Consider the following 16624-nt stretch of genomic DNA (forward strand, 5'->3'; position numbering starts at 1 on the left):
AAGGTGGTTTGAGGGCACTTATGCATAATTCATGAAAGTATGGGTAATATGAAAATTTAATATATCTCAAATTTTGTATGATCTATTAATATGGAGCTAGATTGTTTTGAAAGTTCACATGTCTCTCCCTTTCTTTTCTCCTCTATTTTTTTGATAGAGTCTCACTTTGTTGCTCAGGCAGTCTTAAACTCACTGTACTTTTGCCCAAGCCACCCAAGTAGCTGAGATTATAGGCAAATGCCACTGTGTCCAGCTTCTTTCTATTTTCCTATTAGGAGGAGTTGCTGTTTAAGTAGGTGCGATGGTGCACACCTGTAATCCTAGTACTTGGGTAGCTAATACAGTAAGATCACAGGTTTGAGGCCAGTGCCCAATAACGCAGTAAGGCCCTATTTAAAAATTAAAAAATGAAAAGGGATGGGATGTAGCACAGTGTTAGACTGCCCCTAGGTTAATCCCCCGGTAGAACACACACATACACGCATACACAGTTACTGTTTATTTTGTCAGAGGGCCTAGCAAAAAATGTTTGGGTATCTCATTTTTCATTTTAATAACTGCATCTTAGTTTTGGAACATTTTATTAATTATGTAACCTATAAAATTAATATAAAGGCAGTAAATTCATATTAATCTTTATGAGGTGAAGTACTTTTAAGTGGTTTATCTTAACCTTACTGAGATATACATACAAAAGTATGCCCGATGGATCTGGGGGTATGGCTCAGTGGCAGAGTACTTGCTTAGCATGTGTAAGACTCTGAGTTTAATCCTTAACCCACAAAAACAAACTTTTTTTGGTGGTACTGGGGTTTCTGGAAGCCCTTCTACCTCCGGGCTACACTCCCAGACCTCTTTTTACATTTTTATTTGGAAACAGGGTCTCCTAAGCCAGTGCGCGCGGCTGGCTTTGAACCTGCGCGATCATCCTGTCTCTGCCTCCCAAGCGCAGGGATTACAAGTGTGCGCCACCATGCCCAGCCCAAAAACAAATTTAAAAAGACTTCATTCTAAGTATTGTGAGAAGTACAGTGGCCTCGGGATTTGGTTATCAAGTTATTAGACAGTACTATAAGCAACATAAGTAGTCGTAGTTACCTTTCTCATGACTGTTCAGTCACTGGGAATGTCTCAGGCAGTGAGAATGTGAGATAGTAGGTATGTAATGTTTTTGTTTTCATTTTGCTATTGGCCAGGCTAAAAGAAATCTTACTAGTTTTGTTATAGAATGAAATAGAGATGACAGCGAAGAGGAGTCATTTATTGTTTCGGGTAGAGAAATCAGTCGACACTAATGTTTAAATTTAGTAAATCTTCTAACTCAATACATTGGCCACATAGTAAATGTGACCATTTTCTAGTACTGGGATGAAATAAATTTATGACAGAAAGAAAGCAGTAGCAGTTTCACAATGCATTTTTAAGATCTGCAGGAAGACCTGAGTAGCCAAATAGCAAGAGGTTTTTAATCAAGATGGTACAATTCTTTTGGAACTTTAAGAGCTAATTTAAATTTCTCTCTGCCAAAGGACATCTGGAGAGAGCCAGAACTGAAGGGCCTTATATCATGGCTCCTTTCATTATCTTCATTCTTTGAAACTTTCTAAAGCATAGAATAGATCTATCCCAATATGTCTCCTAAGGAATATACCAACCTTAATAAGGCAGAAATGTGGATGTTGTGGTCTGTATTCTTGGTTAGTTGATCTTTTATCATGTAACAAGGGATATCTTTTTACTATGGTAGAAAAAAGGCATTTCTCTGTTAAGCTGTGTTGGAATTATTAAATGAGGCCCAACCAGAAGGTTGAGCCAGGTCAGCAGAATCTGTGTTTTAAATTAGTGACCCAGTATAGTCAAACATTTTCAAGTACTAGATCTTCATCTCTCTTCCTGAGCATATTTTTGAGCCAATGATGCAGTTTTTTTGCACCTATAACCTTTCATTTTAGTAGTAAGGTCAGACCTTGATCAAGTGGTCGTATAGATCTGTAAAAGTAGAACTTTAATACAGATTATGAGGAATACATGTTTTCAGAGAGAGAGCATACGTTCTTCAGGCCTTCTCACAAGGCTGTGGGAATTGTAGACTGAGCCAGGATCTGAGGGATCATGGAGATTTGAGTGGGAAAAGGACAAAGGGCATAGGCTCTGTGACAGGAGAGAGTGTGGCAAGGGTGGCTGGAGCTTGACAAACAAGGGAGCCCTAGGGGTAATAGGCTAAAGAAGGTTACCCAGTGGTCAGGCCTCTGGTTAACCTCTCCCACCACAGGGAAGAGCTGTGATGTAGTTGTTAGGTCAGTAAAGTTTGGGGAGAGTTTTAATGGGGGATGGTGGGGCATAAAACAGATGTCAATTTCCAGAAAAAGTGCCTAGTTAGAAGCCGGGCATAGTGGCGCACACTTGTAATCCCAGCATTCGGGAGGCTGAGACCGGAGGATGGTGGTTCGTGGACAGGCTCAAGTACTTAGTGAAGCCCTCCGCAACTTAGTGAGACCCTGTTTCAAAATAAAGAATAAAAAATAGGGCAGGTAGTGTAGCTCAGAGGTAGAAATGCCCCTGGGTTCCATCCCTAGACCTGCAAAAAAAGTTTTTTTTTAATGCCTAGTTGCTTGGGGCAGTGTATTGGACAGGTTAGGAGATGAGGAGGAGCTCCAGGAAAGAGTGCCAACAGCTTGACCTGGAATGGGAGCATTTCAGTAGATTTGCAAAAGATTTAAGGAGGTGCATGTGGTGGTGCAGGCCTGTAATCCCAGTACTTAGAAGGCTGAAACAGGAGGATCACAGATTCAAGGCCAATCTCAGAGATGTTTTAAGATTTTCACCAGCTTAGGGAGACCCTGTTTCAAAACAAAAAATAAAATGGGCTGAGAGTGTAGTTCAGAGGTAGAATGGCCCTGGGTTTATTCCCTGGTAACACACACACACACACACACACACACACACACACACACACACACACACTTAATAAATACAAATAAAATTTAAAATTAGGAGATAAAACATATTATCACTTGGTGGCAACTGGATGGATTTAGAGTCGCAAATGGAGATTTCTAACTAGTATTTGCTGAGATACTGGACAAGAGATAGACCCTAGTGGGGGAAGTGGAAAAATGGTTAGGAATTCTCTCTGAATATTTTATACCTGCATATTCCCATTTTACATTATTATTTTTGTGGTAATTGGGATTGAACCCAAGGGGATTCTACCTCTGAGATGCACCCACAGCCCTTTATTATTTTGAGATGGAATTTCGCTAAGTTATCACTGGCCTCAAACCTGTAATCCTTCTATCTCAACCTCCAGAGTACTGGGATAATAGGAGTTTGCCACTGGACCCAGCTTGAAATTTCTTTTTATAATACATTCATCTTTTCAGTAAACTTTTGTCTGAAGTCAGATGATTTCAGCCCCTCCAGGTGGTGGGCAAATCCTTAACAAGTGACAGTTTCACTTTTTTAAAGGGTAATATCTGCAGGGAATAATACAAAATAGTTAAAATGAATATATAAAATAGATGAGTAATTAAAATGAATAACAGCACTATCAACATTTGATGCTAGGAATTCTGTGTTGTTGAGACTGTCCGGTGTACTGTATGATATATAGCAGCTCTCTATTCTGTACTCACTAGATGCCATAAGTTCCCTCCCCTACATGGTAATAAAATGTGGCCCCAGATATCTTGGGTGTGCACAATCACTCCCACTTGAGAAGTACTAAAGTAAATGTAAATTTCAATTCAGATACGCATTGTTGTGTTAAAAAGAAAAAGGAAGCTGTTATAAAAAGATATATACAACAACATTTTAGTTAAACGATTTTAATAAACAAAACAATAATAAAATTACTTATGGTGAGTTTTTTTTGTAGAACCAATAATGTGTTATTGGAATGATAAATATCAACCTCAGGAAAGAAGTTACCTCTGGAAGAGGGAATGGGAATGAAGGGAGCTATATTTATGACATTGTCTAGTTCAGAAGATGAGAGAAATCAGAAGCAAGTAAGCCAAGATCTGTTCGATTGCTAAATCTTAAAGAAGAAAACAGTTTTTCTGTATACTTGCATGATTAATCTCTTCTTGAATTCCTGTGTCATATTATATAATATTTGTTTTACTTTTCAACTTTTGTCATGCGTTTTTAACTTCCTGTCATGCATTATTACACACTGAGTTGTAAGCTTCTGTGGACACGAGACAGCTTCATTTACTTACTCATGTCAAACACAGGATCCAACAGAAAATCTTACATAAAGCAGGAGCCTAGCAGACATTTGTTAGTTGATAGATTAAAATGCTCCTCTTTTTGCTATACTAGATTGTTTCCTTCCTGACTTGATCTGAAATACTTAAATTTAGCAGTAAATCTAACTTTTAGCATTGACACACGATAATAGTTTTCAGGTAATAAATAATACAAGTAGCAGTCTCAATGGGATTTCTTGGACAATCTAGCTTTTATCATTGCGTATCATGGATGATATTTTGTATTTCTATGGTACTTGGCAAATGCATATTAGCTCTGTTGTATTCTGCCTGCTATAGAATGTATCCTGACTTGAGTTTACTCCCATTTTGTTCTTTTACTCATAATATAAAAATAATTCCAGTCCAAATTATTTTAGAAGGTTTCTATAAGAAAATATAAAGAAGAAAATAATGAAGTATTTGCATATACTTCCAAGTACATAAATATTGTAGCAGATATTATTAGAAAACTATTTGAAGATGTTTGTTGGTGCTAATATGTTTTTTCCCCAGAAAAAAGGTGGAAAAGAAATATTGATTCCTCCTCGAGAGTGTATTTTTCTAGGCATGTGTTTTGATTATGTACACGCATATTTCAGAATGTCTCTCCTTTTCTGTAACAAAATTTACATAGACGGCTTCCATTTGAGAAATAGCATCCAGAATCAGTGTTCTTGAGTCTAAAATCTCAGCTTTGCTATAGCTTAAATATGTGATTTGGGGGCAAATTATGGCACTTCACTGAACTTGATATTTTCATCTCTAAAATAAACATGATAAAATCCTCCTCAGTGATGATTCGAGGATTAAATGAGATAACCCAGGGGAAGCACTTAGCATGGAACCTGGCATAGAAGTTGTTGAAAATAAGAATAATCTGAAATAGAGCTTACTTTATCTGATACATAATGGTCTATAAAGTAAGAGGCTGTTGATATGGAGCATTTGTGTGAAAGCAGTTAGACTGTTGGGATATTTTTATACAAAATATGGACTGTCATATTTAAAATACATTGTCAGGTGGCATTCTTTGCTACTTTGGTAAAGAAATAAACATTTCTTTCAAGGATAGGCTTCCTCAGAAAGTAATTAGAGAATTAATTGTAGAGTATAACCTTTGAAATGGCTTAATCTGTGAATAGTAGAATTAAATAGAATCAATACTTTTTGTTCTGTTTCATGGTGCATGATGGGTATTTTAACCTAGAGAGCAAAATCTTTTAAACAATAACTCCTGCTGCTTCCATACACAGGGTATGATCAGTTTAAAAAATTCACTGTTCCAGAGCATTGTTACATAACTGCATTTTAAAATAACTTGGTAAATTTTATGACTGTTATACCAATTAGTTGCTTTGCCAAAATCTTAAGTAAGGAAAAATTAATACTGAAGGATAAAACAATGACTCAGGAGGTTTAAACAGTCAACAACAAGAGTGAGTTCACTCTTGTTACAAATCTCTCTGTCCAATATTGTTGGTTAGTGGTTAAGGCTTCTTTTTTATGGCTTGGATATCTTTTTACCCCTTCTCTCTGTCCAATATTGTTGGTTAGTGGTTGAGGCTTCTTTTTTATGGCTTGGATATCTTTTTACCCCTTCTCTTTATTTTGTGGTACTGGGATGAAACCCAGGGGCTTTCAACCTTTAGGATACACTCCCAGACCTATCTTATATTTTATTTGGAAACAGGGTGTCCCTAAGTTGCTGAAAGCCTCACTAAGTAGCTGAGTCTGGCTTGAAACCTTCGCGATCCTCCTGTCTCAGCCTCCCAAGTGCTGGGATTACAAGCAAATGTAAATGAGGATTGAACTCAGGGACTTGTGCATGCCAGACAAGCCATCTCCCCCTGAATACATCCCCAACCCTGGAGTAGAGACCTCGATATTGGAAGAACTAACTAAAGGCCTTTCATATATTTTTGTGTTAGTTACTACTCTATATATTTTCATTCTCCTTCTGCTTTTTTTCTTTCAGCTGAGAAATTTTATTCTGGAAAATGTTAAATGCCTTGATATAGCTTGTTCACTCATGAAGTTAGTACAGTTCAGAAACCTTTATCAAAGTTACCTAATCTTTCTTTTAGATTCCAACAAAATATAGTTCCAATTTTGAGGTAGAATTTAGGATGAGGCATGGAATTATCATTAATGAATTACTGATTTATTTTATCACATTATTGATTTATTGCTTAAAATGTCATCTTTTCACTACCTCATTATTTTTACGAAGCAAGACTCTGAAACAAGTAGCAAATTATGCCTATCTTGCTAACTACAGCTGGTGACATTCTGTCGCAGACATTGTGGGGGCAATGGTAAGCTTTTGTGAATAAATTGAATTTAAAATGCAAGTCCTTCATATTTTTAAGATACTTTTCTTCTTTGTGCACACCTATGTTATGTATCTCATCTCAGAGTAGTGGTAGAATAATAAAGTTTGGTATATGATCAACTTCTGTCTCTTTATTTAATACCATGAAGATATTTTAAAAGGAAAACAAACTCATAACAGCTTTATAAATTAAAAGTAAACATCAAAGATTGTTGGCAGAACCAGAGGAAATTTATTTCATTAGCAGGAGTAGGTTAGCAAGCATAGTCTTGAATGTCATTCTATTTATTCTACTTTGAGAACCTGAATTGGGCAAATAAAGGGAGTAAGAAAAGGCCCATGCCCAGAGGGGCTGGACAACAGGCAACCATCTCACCAAGGAGCTGGAGTTCTCAGTGTCCCACTATCTCACATTAGCATCTGTATCTCCCGATTATTCCAGAGACTAAAATACCCCAGATATGGTAAGAAAAAGTAGAGAAGAATTGGAAGAGGCATGTGGCATTCACAGAGAAGTGTGGTGGGAGCATGTTAGGGGCCAGAAAATGGCATGTGCTCCTCAGGGTTCTCATTTGGGGAACTCTGCTCTGGCAGTCCAGCCTCTGGCTAGCCACCTCCAATGAGAAGAATATTTGTTAGGAATCCAGATTCTGAAAGCAACCTCGGGGTACGTCAATATGTATTTGAAGTCCTGGTGGCTAAAAAAATCCAAGTACCGTTTTTGTTGCCAGATGCCAATTCTAGTGTCTCGTGATTCATCTCAGTAAAAAGAAGGCATAAAATGAAATAAAAAACAAAGAGGGAGGCACTCTAAAAAGATATAGCAAGATAAAACATTGTTCTGAATATTTAGAAGCAACATCTAGTCCTGAAATGATTTTTTTTTTGCACTGAACAGATGAAGATATTTGTTTAATCTCCTAAAAGGGTACCATGAAGATTCTACCTCTATAGAGACAGAACAAGCTGAAATAAGGCAAAAAATGTAGAAGTTGGTGAAGATGAGAGAAAAGATGAAGAAACCTAAAATGGAGCAAGTAATGAATAAAAATGATGTAGCAGTTTTGAGTAATTCACGCATTCAATGCCCATTCATTAAATATTAAACACCTGCTATGTTTCTGTTCTAGGCACTGAAGTAACAGTAGTAAACAAAACATATTAAGCAGTTATAAAAGATCCACCTAAAGTTTGTAAGGATTATAGTAGAAAATAGTAGCAAAATAGAAATTAAAACACTTAAGGTTGCTAGAAGAAACTTCTAGTGTCATTGATTTTCTTGTAATAATAGTTCAAAAATACAAACATACAAACTTCCTTCTATATATACTCTGATAATTTCAACTTTTTATTTCAAAAAAAGGAAAAGTCCTAATAGTCCTAATAGTATCTAGGCAGAGGAAAAGAAGTTATCTACACTGGAACAAAAAACAAATGGGCCACTGACTTCTTATCTATAACACTATAAATACTGAAGACCATCAGGGCATTACTTCCCATTTAAAGTTTTATGTACTATTATTATACTTCCTTTATGTTAGAAAATGGCAGCCTTTCTTTTAAAACCCTTAATTTTCTTCCTCTTGAAAAGTATATAGTGTGTGGATTTTGCTGAAAGACCCTCACTTATGTAAAGATGTTCAGAAAATAGGAAAATAGGGTACTTCCTTAGGAGACAATTCAGAGATATGGATAAAGACATAAAGAAAGGAAGAAAATCATTAAAATATCAAGACACATATATGTGGATAAATATCAATCATGATCAGGTTAAGTAAGGATTTTGGCCCTCAAAGTAGTGGACATAATAAAAAGGGCTATATCAGTATATTCAATGATGAAGTAACAAGTTATATTCAGCAATAAAACCCTAAATAGTTCAATCATTATGATAACTTGGGAAAATTTTTGAAACAGATTTTTATCCATGAAACAATAAGAAAAATATTACCTTAGTAAATCTCATTGCACTTACCAGGTGGTAAAAGAAAACTTCTAAACTCCCTGAATTCCAGAAATTCTTTGAATATTTGTATGTTGTTTTGGCACTAGTTGTAGACTGGGTAGTCTTATATACTGCTAAATGGAACTATGAAATTATATTGTTTTTATTTGTATAATATAATTATACATAAAATGTATACAGCTTTGGATGTTGGTTTGGCAGCATGTATTAGGAAATTTTAACATTCATACCTTCTGAATGGATTATATCACTACAGAATTTACTCCTTGGAAATAAAGATGCAGATGTTGAAATATATTTATTGAGAGGATTTTAAATTATTTAACAATAGGCCAAAATGTTTATACAATATTGAATAAAGTAAAGGCAACATACAACAATATTTCCATTTCAATTTGAGAAAAATTTACTGGAAGCAAATATACCAAAATATTATCAATAATTATATGAATACTTTGGGATGCCTTCTTTATACTGTTTATTCTTTTTATATCATGCCACTTTTAAATAGAAGAGATAGACGCTTCTGGTTGTTGGTCATGCATATTCTGTTACCATCTTTACTCTTTGTCCTCTTCCTTCTCCCCTTTTACTTTCTTCTCCTCTTTTACTTTCTGTGCATTCAAAGAATGATGAGAATGAATCTTGGAACCAAGAAATGGGGTGCTAGAGTGGGAGAATAATCTGGTTTTACTCTTTGGGTTCTTGCTACTATGTTCCATAAAGTTATCCTAGGTTATTGGGTTCCTCAGTTGGGAAAATATTGAAAAATGACTTTCCTTACTTTTTCCTTTGCAGGAAACACATGAAATTGTGGCAATCAAGAAATTCAAGGATAGTGAAGGTACATTTGTAATTTTTTTCTTCTGTATTAAGTTTTTATAAATGTTGAAGAGGTAGGATTTAGCTGGTTAGACCTCATTCCTGAGATTTTATTTATTTTTATTTTATTTATTTATTGTATGGTACTGGGAATTGAACTCAGGGGCATTTTACCTCCAAGCTACATCCACAGCCCTATTTTATTATGAAACAGGGTATCACTAGGTTGATGACCTGTGATCCTCCTGCCTCAGCCTCCCAAGTACTGGGATTATAAGTGTGTAACACCATGCCTGGCTTGTTCTGGAGATTTTACAGTCATAGTCTCAAAAAGTAGAGATAGCTTTATATATGTGTATGTGTGTGTGTGTGTGTGTGTGTGTGTGTGTGTGTGTGTGTGTGTGGTACTGGGGATTGAACCCAGAGGAATTCTACCTCTGAGTTACACCTTAGCTCTTTTTTATTTTTTGTTTTGAAACAGGGTCTTACTACATTGCTAAGAGTCTTGATACATTGCTGAGGTTGTCCTCCAACACTTGATTCTCCTGTCTCAGCCTCTCAAGTACTGGGATTACAGGCATGTGCCCCCATGCCTGGCACCTTATTTATTATCATACATTGCTTTGAAATATTTAATTCCTTCCATGTGAATATTTTCCTATCTCATATTTGGAAATTTAACTTGTATTTTAAGGTACAGTCAACATTGCAAATCTCGCTCCAAGGGCTTGGTAGAAGTCATCTTACCTGTGATATTTCCAAATATAATTAAAATGAAAAGGCTGCCTTAAAGTAGCCAGTTTGATGGTTCACATAAGTAACAAGTGTTTTGCGAAAGATTTCAGTATTGGATAGTGTGACCTTCAGCTTCTAGTCAGAAATGCAAGGATAAATGAGAGACAGTATCAAGGGAGTGACTATATTTAGAATCTCTCATTGGAAGAATAAAAAAATTTTAGAACTATCATATTTGAAGACCTTGATCACATATCTACACCATTTCAAATGGAATATTAAAATGCTGGGCAAGAAAGTTTAAAAATAAAGTATTTCAGTAGCAGGTCATTAGATTTTATTTATTTATTTATTTAGTGGTATTGGAGATTAAACTCAGGGGCATTCTACCTCCAGGTTAATCCTCTAGCCATTTTTTATTTTATTTTTTTGTTTTATTTTTGAAACAGCCTAACTAGGTTGCCGAAAGTCATGCTACATTGCTGCAACTGGTCTTGAACCTGCAATCCTTCTGTCTCAGTCTCCTAAATACTGCAATTACAGGCATGTACCACATGTCTGCCTTAGTTCATTGGGTTTTAAATCTCAACTCTTGGCCATCCAAAGATAACCAAGTAGAGATTTTTGATCATCAAATTCTACATGGCCTTTAAAAAGCTACAGGCAGTGAGTGTTTCATCAAACTTTTCTGAACAGATAACCCCCCAGTAGATGTATATTATATACTAACCCATTGTCCACACACATGCTATACTATATGTAACTAAAGCAAAAGTGTCACAAACTACTTTATTTTACTAATATAAAGTACTCTATTTTCATTTTTTTCCTATTCATATACATTACTATTGTGACATCAGATACATTGATTATACCACTAATGAGTCACAGCTTGTCTTTTGAAAACCAGTGGTCTAGGGGTAGTCGGAAGTATAAAGCTGGCTGGTCGTGGTGGTACATACCTGAAATCCCAGTGCTTAGGAGGCTGAGATAAGAGAATGGGGAGGTTGGAGCCAGCCTTAGCAACTTAGAGGCTCTCAGTAACTTAGTGAGATCCTGTTTCAAAATAAAAAAAATAAGGCTGGGGGTGTAGTTCAGAGGTAGCATGCCTCTGGGTTCAATCTCTAGCACCCCCACACACACACAGAGAAATAGGAAGATAGCCATCATCACCTACCATCTTCAACACACATTATTAAGTACTGTAAGACACCAGCTTATATTTATGAAGTTTCATCACTCTCACCTCAGAGACTTAGCAAACATGAAATAATAAAAAGGGCTTGCTAACAAAAAAAAAGCCCCAGGAAAGAATCAGTAGTATTTGATGTAGCTGAACTCTGATGTACTGGTTATTTGGAGCACATGCATATCAGCTGGGAACTTTAGCAGCCATTGTGAGAGCAGCCTTAAAGGAAAGCAATGAAAAAATGCATCCAGCTTATTTTGGGCTAAGGAGCGGGGGTGTGTGTGCTTCAAACACTGTGCCTATGGTCTAACGGAAACAGTAGCCCTCAGCCAACACACTGTGACACCATTGGAAATGAGCTCTTTGAGCAAAGACTTTGAGCTAATGACAGGTGGCCCAGAGACAAATGGTAATCTCCTAAAAAAAGAGTGCTTGCAACAGTATATCAAAGCACAAAATTCACATGTGTATCGAGGCTTCTGGCAGCGCATTCATCTTTCAGGGCACATCAGCAGGCATCAGTTACCACCAAAATAACAGTCGTCATCAATTTTTTAAAAAGTACAATCTAGGCCACATATGCCATTGCTTTCTTATAAAACTAAGTACCATATTCTTCACAATCTCTATCTTGTGCAAAATTAGACATACACAATTATATTAGCTACAATTATATGACATATTTTATCAGTTATAACTTCAGAGTGACAATAAAATATGCATCTGCAGAAATTTGTTGAGCACTGAGCCAGATGCTGTAAAAGGGTCATAAAGATAACTCAAGTGTGGGTACTTTCAAGAAATGGACAGAACTGGAGGACATTATGCTAAGTGAGATTAGTCAGTCACAAAAAGTAAGAAATCGGATGCTTTCCCTAATATGTGAAAGCTAAGGTGAAATGGGTGATCCGAGGATCTCCAGGTGAAAAAGGAGATCCTATAGAGAAGTAAACAAGGCAACCCAACTGAGGGGGTGGGAGGGGGAAGAAGGAAACTCTCTGAACACTTGATGTACTTAAACAAACATATAGATGTCAACCACTAAACCAAGCATGGGAAGGAGGGGTGGGGAGTGAATGGGGTGGGGATGGAGTAGGGTCTAACTGGACAATGTGTACATGTATGTCTACACAAGTTTTCTATCCCATTATGATATATGAATACATTAAACTAATAAATAATAATAATAAATCTTATGACCTAATAGTAAAATTAAAATTTGTAAATAAAAATAATAAGCTGGACTTAGTGACACACACTTGTAATTACGGTACTTGGAAGGCTGAGACAGGAGGATTACAGGTTCATGGCCAGCCTCAGCAGCTTAGCGAGCCCCCCCCCCCACAATTTAGTGAGATCCTGTTTCAAAATAAAATATAAAATATGGCTGAGGGTGCTCAGAGGAAGAATGCTCCTGGGTTCAGTCCCCAGCACCACAAAATATATAAATAGGTGAATACAAATAAGTAATAATAAAAACAATAGAAAACAGTGCCTAAATAAAGACATGGAACTTGGATCATTTTGGGGTGGAGATATTATGTCTAGCTCTGACATCTAGGAGGACATGTATAGTCTAGACCTGGAAAACATTCGATCTGCCTTATTTGACTGAGTCATCAAAACATCAATTTGTTCTGCCCACATTTCTGCTAGTCTGTTAGAGCTCACCATTCCTCACTGGCACTCAGTCTTACACCAATTCCACCTTGCTAACGTCCACCTACATACACCTACACACACTTCTAGAAGAACACTTCCAAAACATTTCTTTGATAGAATTTGAAGACGTATCCAATTATTCATAAGTATTGTAATTGCAGTCCTATTATAGGACCACTTTCCTACTGTTTTCAGTTCTCCCTGGGAGACCTCCAGTCCTGTCTTCTCTGTCTCTTACCATTTCCCTCTGCCAGAGTTGTGTAATGGAAAACAAGAGCACATGTCTGGTGAACAACCCTTTTAGAGTGTGGGATGTACATAGTTTTGTATAGGTGAAGATGTCTATTCAACTCCCATGTAAACTATTTAGTTTTGAATCACTTTATTATCTTAAATTTCATTCAGATCTATTATAATAAAAGTGTCATAATATTGTTGCCCTTATTGTCACATAGCTCTCATTCATCACTTTTATTAGTTACTCTGAAAATAGAATTTTGATAGTGTGATAGTGATTATTCTAAACCTAGTATTTAAAAATCTTTGTGATGTTAATGATAGATTCTATAAAAACAGTGTTAAACTGAAATAGGATCTGTACTTGATCTGACCCACATTGGAGCCAGTAAACTATTCTTTAAGTGATATCAAGGGATATTTAGTGAAAATATATATTACCTTCCGGTAGAGTTGAAAGATTATAATATCCTACTGTTTTGTTAAATTCTTATGAATCCACAAATTTGTGTTAAACCATTTTTATGGCATTGGGGATTAAATCCAGTGCATCCTACCTATGAACTATACCCCCAGCTCTATTTTTAATTGGTTTGTTGTAATCATACATCTTAATGGAGTACAAGATGGTAGAGGCATATATGTACATATCACTCACCAACCCTATTTTTATTTTTATTTTTTAAATTTTGAAACAGAGTTTCACTAGGTTGCAGTAGGCCTAAGTTGCTGAGGCTGGCAGTGAATCTGTGATTCTCCTGTCTCAGCCTCCTTAGTATCGAAATTTACAGTTGTGTGCCACCATGCCTGGCTTGTATAAAAACCTTTTTGAGATTATATTTAAAGGTAGACCACTATTTCACTCAAGAGATCCTTATTATACCAAGATAATTGATCACTAATTAAAATGAGTACCAAAATGTCATTGTAAATAAAAGGTTATATTGAAAAAGATGAAACTAAAGTTATAAAAATAAGTTTACTTTATAGTCATGATGCCAACTATGTGCTAGAAGAATGTTCTTAGAAGAATCAAGTGTTATCATTTTGGTAGGAAGAAAAATTTTCACAGTAAAATTGAACAATAGGCCAATGAATGACGTCCACAATAAAAAGAGGATCATTTAAAGAATTTACAAAAGGCTTTGTCAGTTTTTCTTCATTTTTTATATTCTCATCTTTCTCTCTTTATCTTTTTTTTGGTTCTCTATCAGATCATTCATCAGTTTCTGTGCCTGTGATTTTCCCTGAAAGACTTTGATACCTTGGGTGGGAACAAAAAGTCCTGTTAAAAAGAAGGCATGTGAGCTAAGGGTGTAGCTCAGTTTTAGAGTATTTGCTTAGCATGATTAAGGACCTGAGTTCAATCCCTAGCAACACAACCCCTGCCAAAAAAAAGGACAAAAATTTGAGATTGCTTCATGAGTTGGTTTTTGTCTTATTTTGATGACTTCTGGTCCTTGACATGCCATTATAAATTTTGAGTCTCAAATAGTGATTTTTTAGCGATGCCTTGAATGATGGCATTATAAATTTGTCTATTAACATAAGTTTTCACAGAGGGACATTAACTATTTAACACCAAACCAATCAGAAATCTTCATGTAATTACTTTTGCTCATTGTTTAAATTTTATCAGAAAAGGAAAGAAGTGACCACAGACTATAAAGATATTAGAGATCCTTATTTAAAAGGTTCTTTTCAGACTATGTATAATTAGAAATTTAGACTAATTTTCCTACACTTCCCATAACTTCAGTCTTGTACAGCAGGATTTGATGTTCTGATGATAATCATCTGTCACTGTTAGATCATCATTCTCACTCATAGGCTTGTACAAGTGCATGCTGCCCCAAATTCATTAAATAATCAAAGAGCATTGATTTAAGCCATATAATTTTTTTGGTGGTACTGGGGTGAAACCCAGAGGCTTTCTACCTCCGGGCTATACTCCCAGACCTATTTTATATTTTATTTGGAAACAGGGTTTCACTATGTAGCTGAGGCTGGCTTCGAACCTGTGTGATCCTCCTGTCTCATCCTCCCAAGCGTGGGGATTACATGCATGCACCACTACACCCGGCTAGGCTATATAATTTTGGACTAGCAAGAATTAAAAATATTGTCGGAGCTGGTATAGTAGTGTACTTCTGCAATCCCAGTACTTAGGAGGTTTAGATTAGGGTTGCAGGTTTGAGACCAATGAAAAGTAACTTAGTGAGACCCTGTTTCAAAATAAAAATAAAAAACAAATTGAAAGGTAACTTAGTGAGACCCTGTTTCAAAAAAAAAAAAAAATTGAGCTAGCCAGGCATGGTGGTGCATGCTTGTAATCCCAGGACTTGGGAGGCTAAGACAGGAGGATCTGGTTTCACAGCCAGCCTTAGCTACTCAGTGAGATCCTCTGCAACTTAGTGAGATGCTGTTTCAAAATAGAGAATAAGAAATAGGGCTGGGGGTATATCTCAGAGGTAGAATGTCCCTAGGTTCAATCCCCAATCCCCAGCACCACAAAAAATTGGGCTTGAGTATATCTCAGTGGTAGAACATCCCTGAATCAGTCTCTCTTCTCTCTCTTCTCTCTCTCCTCTCTCTCCTCTCTCTCCTCTCTCTCTCTTTCTCTCCTCTCTCTCCTCTCTCTCTCTCTCTCTCTCTCTCTCTCTCTCTCTCTCTCTCTCTCTCTGCCTTACTTTAGGAAAACCTTTGGTCTGGAATTTATTTTTGACTCACATTTGGATATTCCTTTTGCTTCTCTGGATTTTTTCATTTTTCCTTAAATATACAAGCAATGAGATTAGGAAACGTTCTTCCTACTTTTCACTGAGCCTCAGTATATGACAAGGAAGCTGACTCCAGGAAAATGTACAGCAGTCCATGTTTAATGTGGAATTTAGAGATTGTTTTCTGCCTTTATACCAGATAAAAATGCTTGCATTTTATATTCTGCTGCTGATTATGGTTTCTATAACTATTTTTCTTTTGGGATAGACATATGTATTCTCAATTATTAGAAAATATTTAATTGATCATCTATTCTTTCCTCCAATTTATGTTATACTTACTTTTATCCAGACACTACAGAACTATTCTGATCTTTTCTTTTGTATATTGATACAAAACCAGAATTCATAATCTTGAGTCATTAAATTCAAGAACCCAAATTCTCTGTAAGAGAGGCCTTGAAATAAAATTTCTATCCCTTGATTAGACAAAGAATTTGATGAACTGAGCTTGAACATTTTGGCTTGTCACGATTTCACCACACTTTCTTTTCATGCACAAAATGGGTTTCTTTCAAACCTCAGGGATTCTTCTAAGATTTGATGACCATTTTGTACTTTTTGTGATTTCATAAATTTTCACTTTCATTTTTGAAGGGTTTTCATCTTTTTTGGTACATAAAACAGTAGCACCAGCATTCCAAC

The 16624-nt window shown here is 36.1% G+C and overlaps 1 protein-coding gene across 2 annotated transcripts in view; it reads left to right on the plus strand.

Annotated features, from left to right (window-relative positions):
• Window positions 1-16624, plus strand: part of CDKL5 (cyclin dependent kinase like 5) — a gene marked incomplete at both ends in the record, with an annotated part of 117997 nt that overhangs the window by 35100 nt on the left and 66273 nt on the right. For both annotated transcript variants that reach the window (XM_080719552.1, XM_080719553.1), the window contains one exon: window positions 9353-9398. In XM_080719552.1, coding sequence (XP_080575678.1) covers window positions 9353-9398 — 46 coding nt within the window. The remainder of the gene's footprint in view (window positions 1-9352; window positions 9399-16624) is intronic.

This window comes from Muscardinus avellanarius, assembly GCF_963383645.1.
Source record: "Muscardinus avellanarius genome assembly, chromosome: X".
In the NCBI taxonomy this organism is placed as follows: Eukaryota; Metazoa; Chordata; class Mammalia; order Rodentia; family Gliridae; genus Muscardinus; species Muscardinus avellanarius.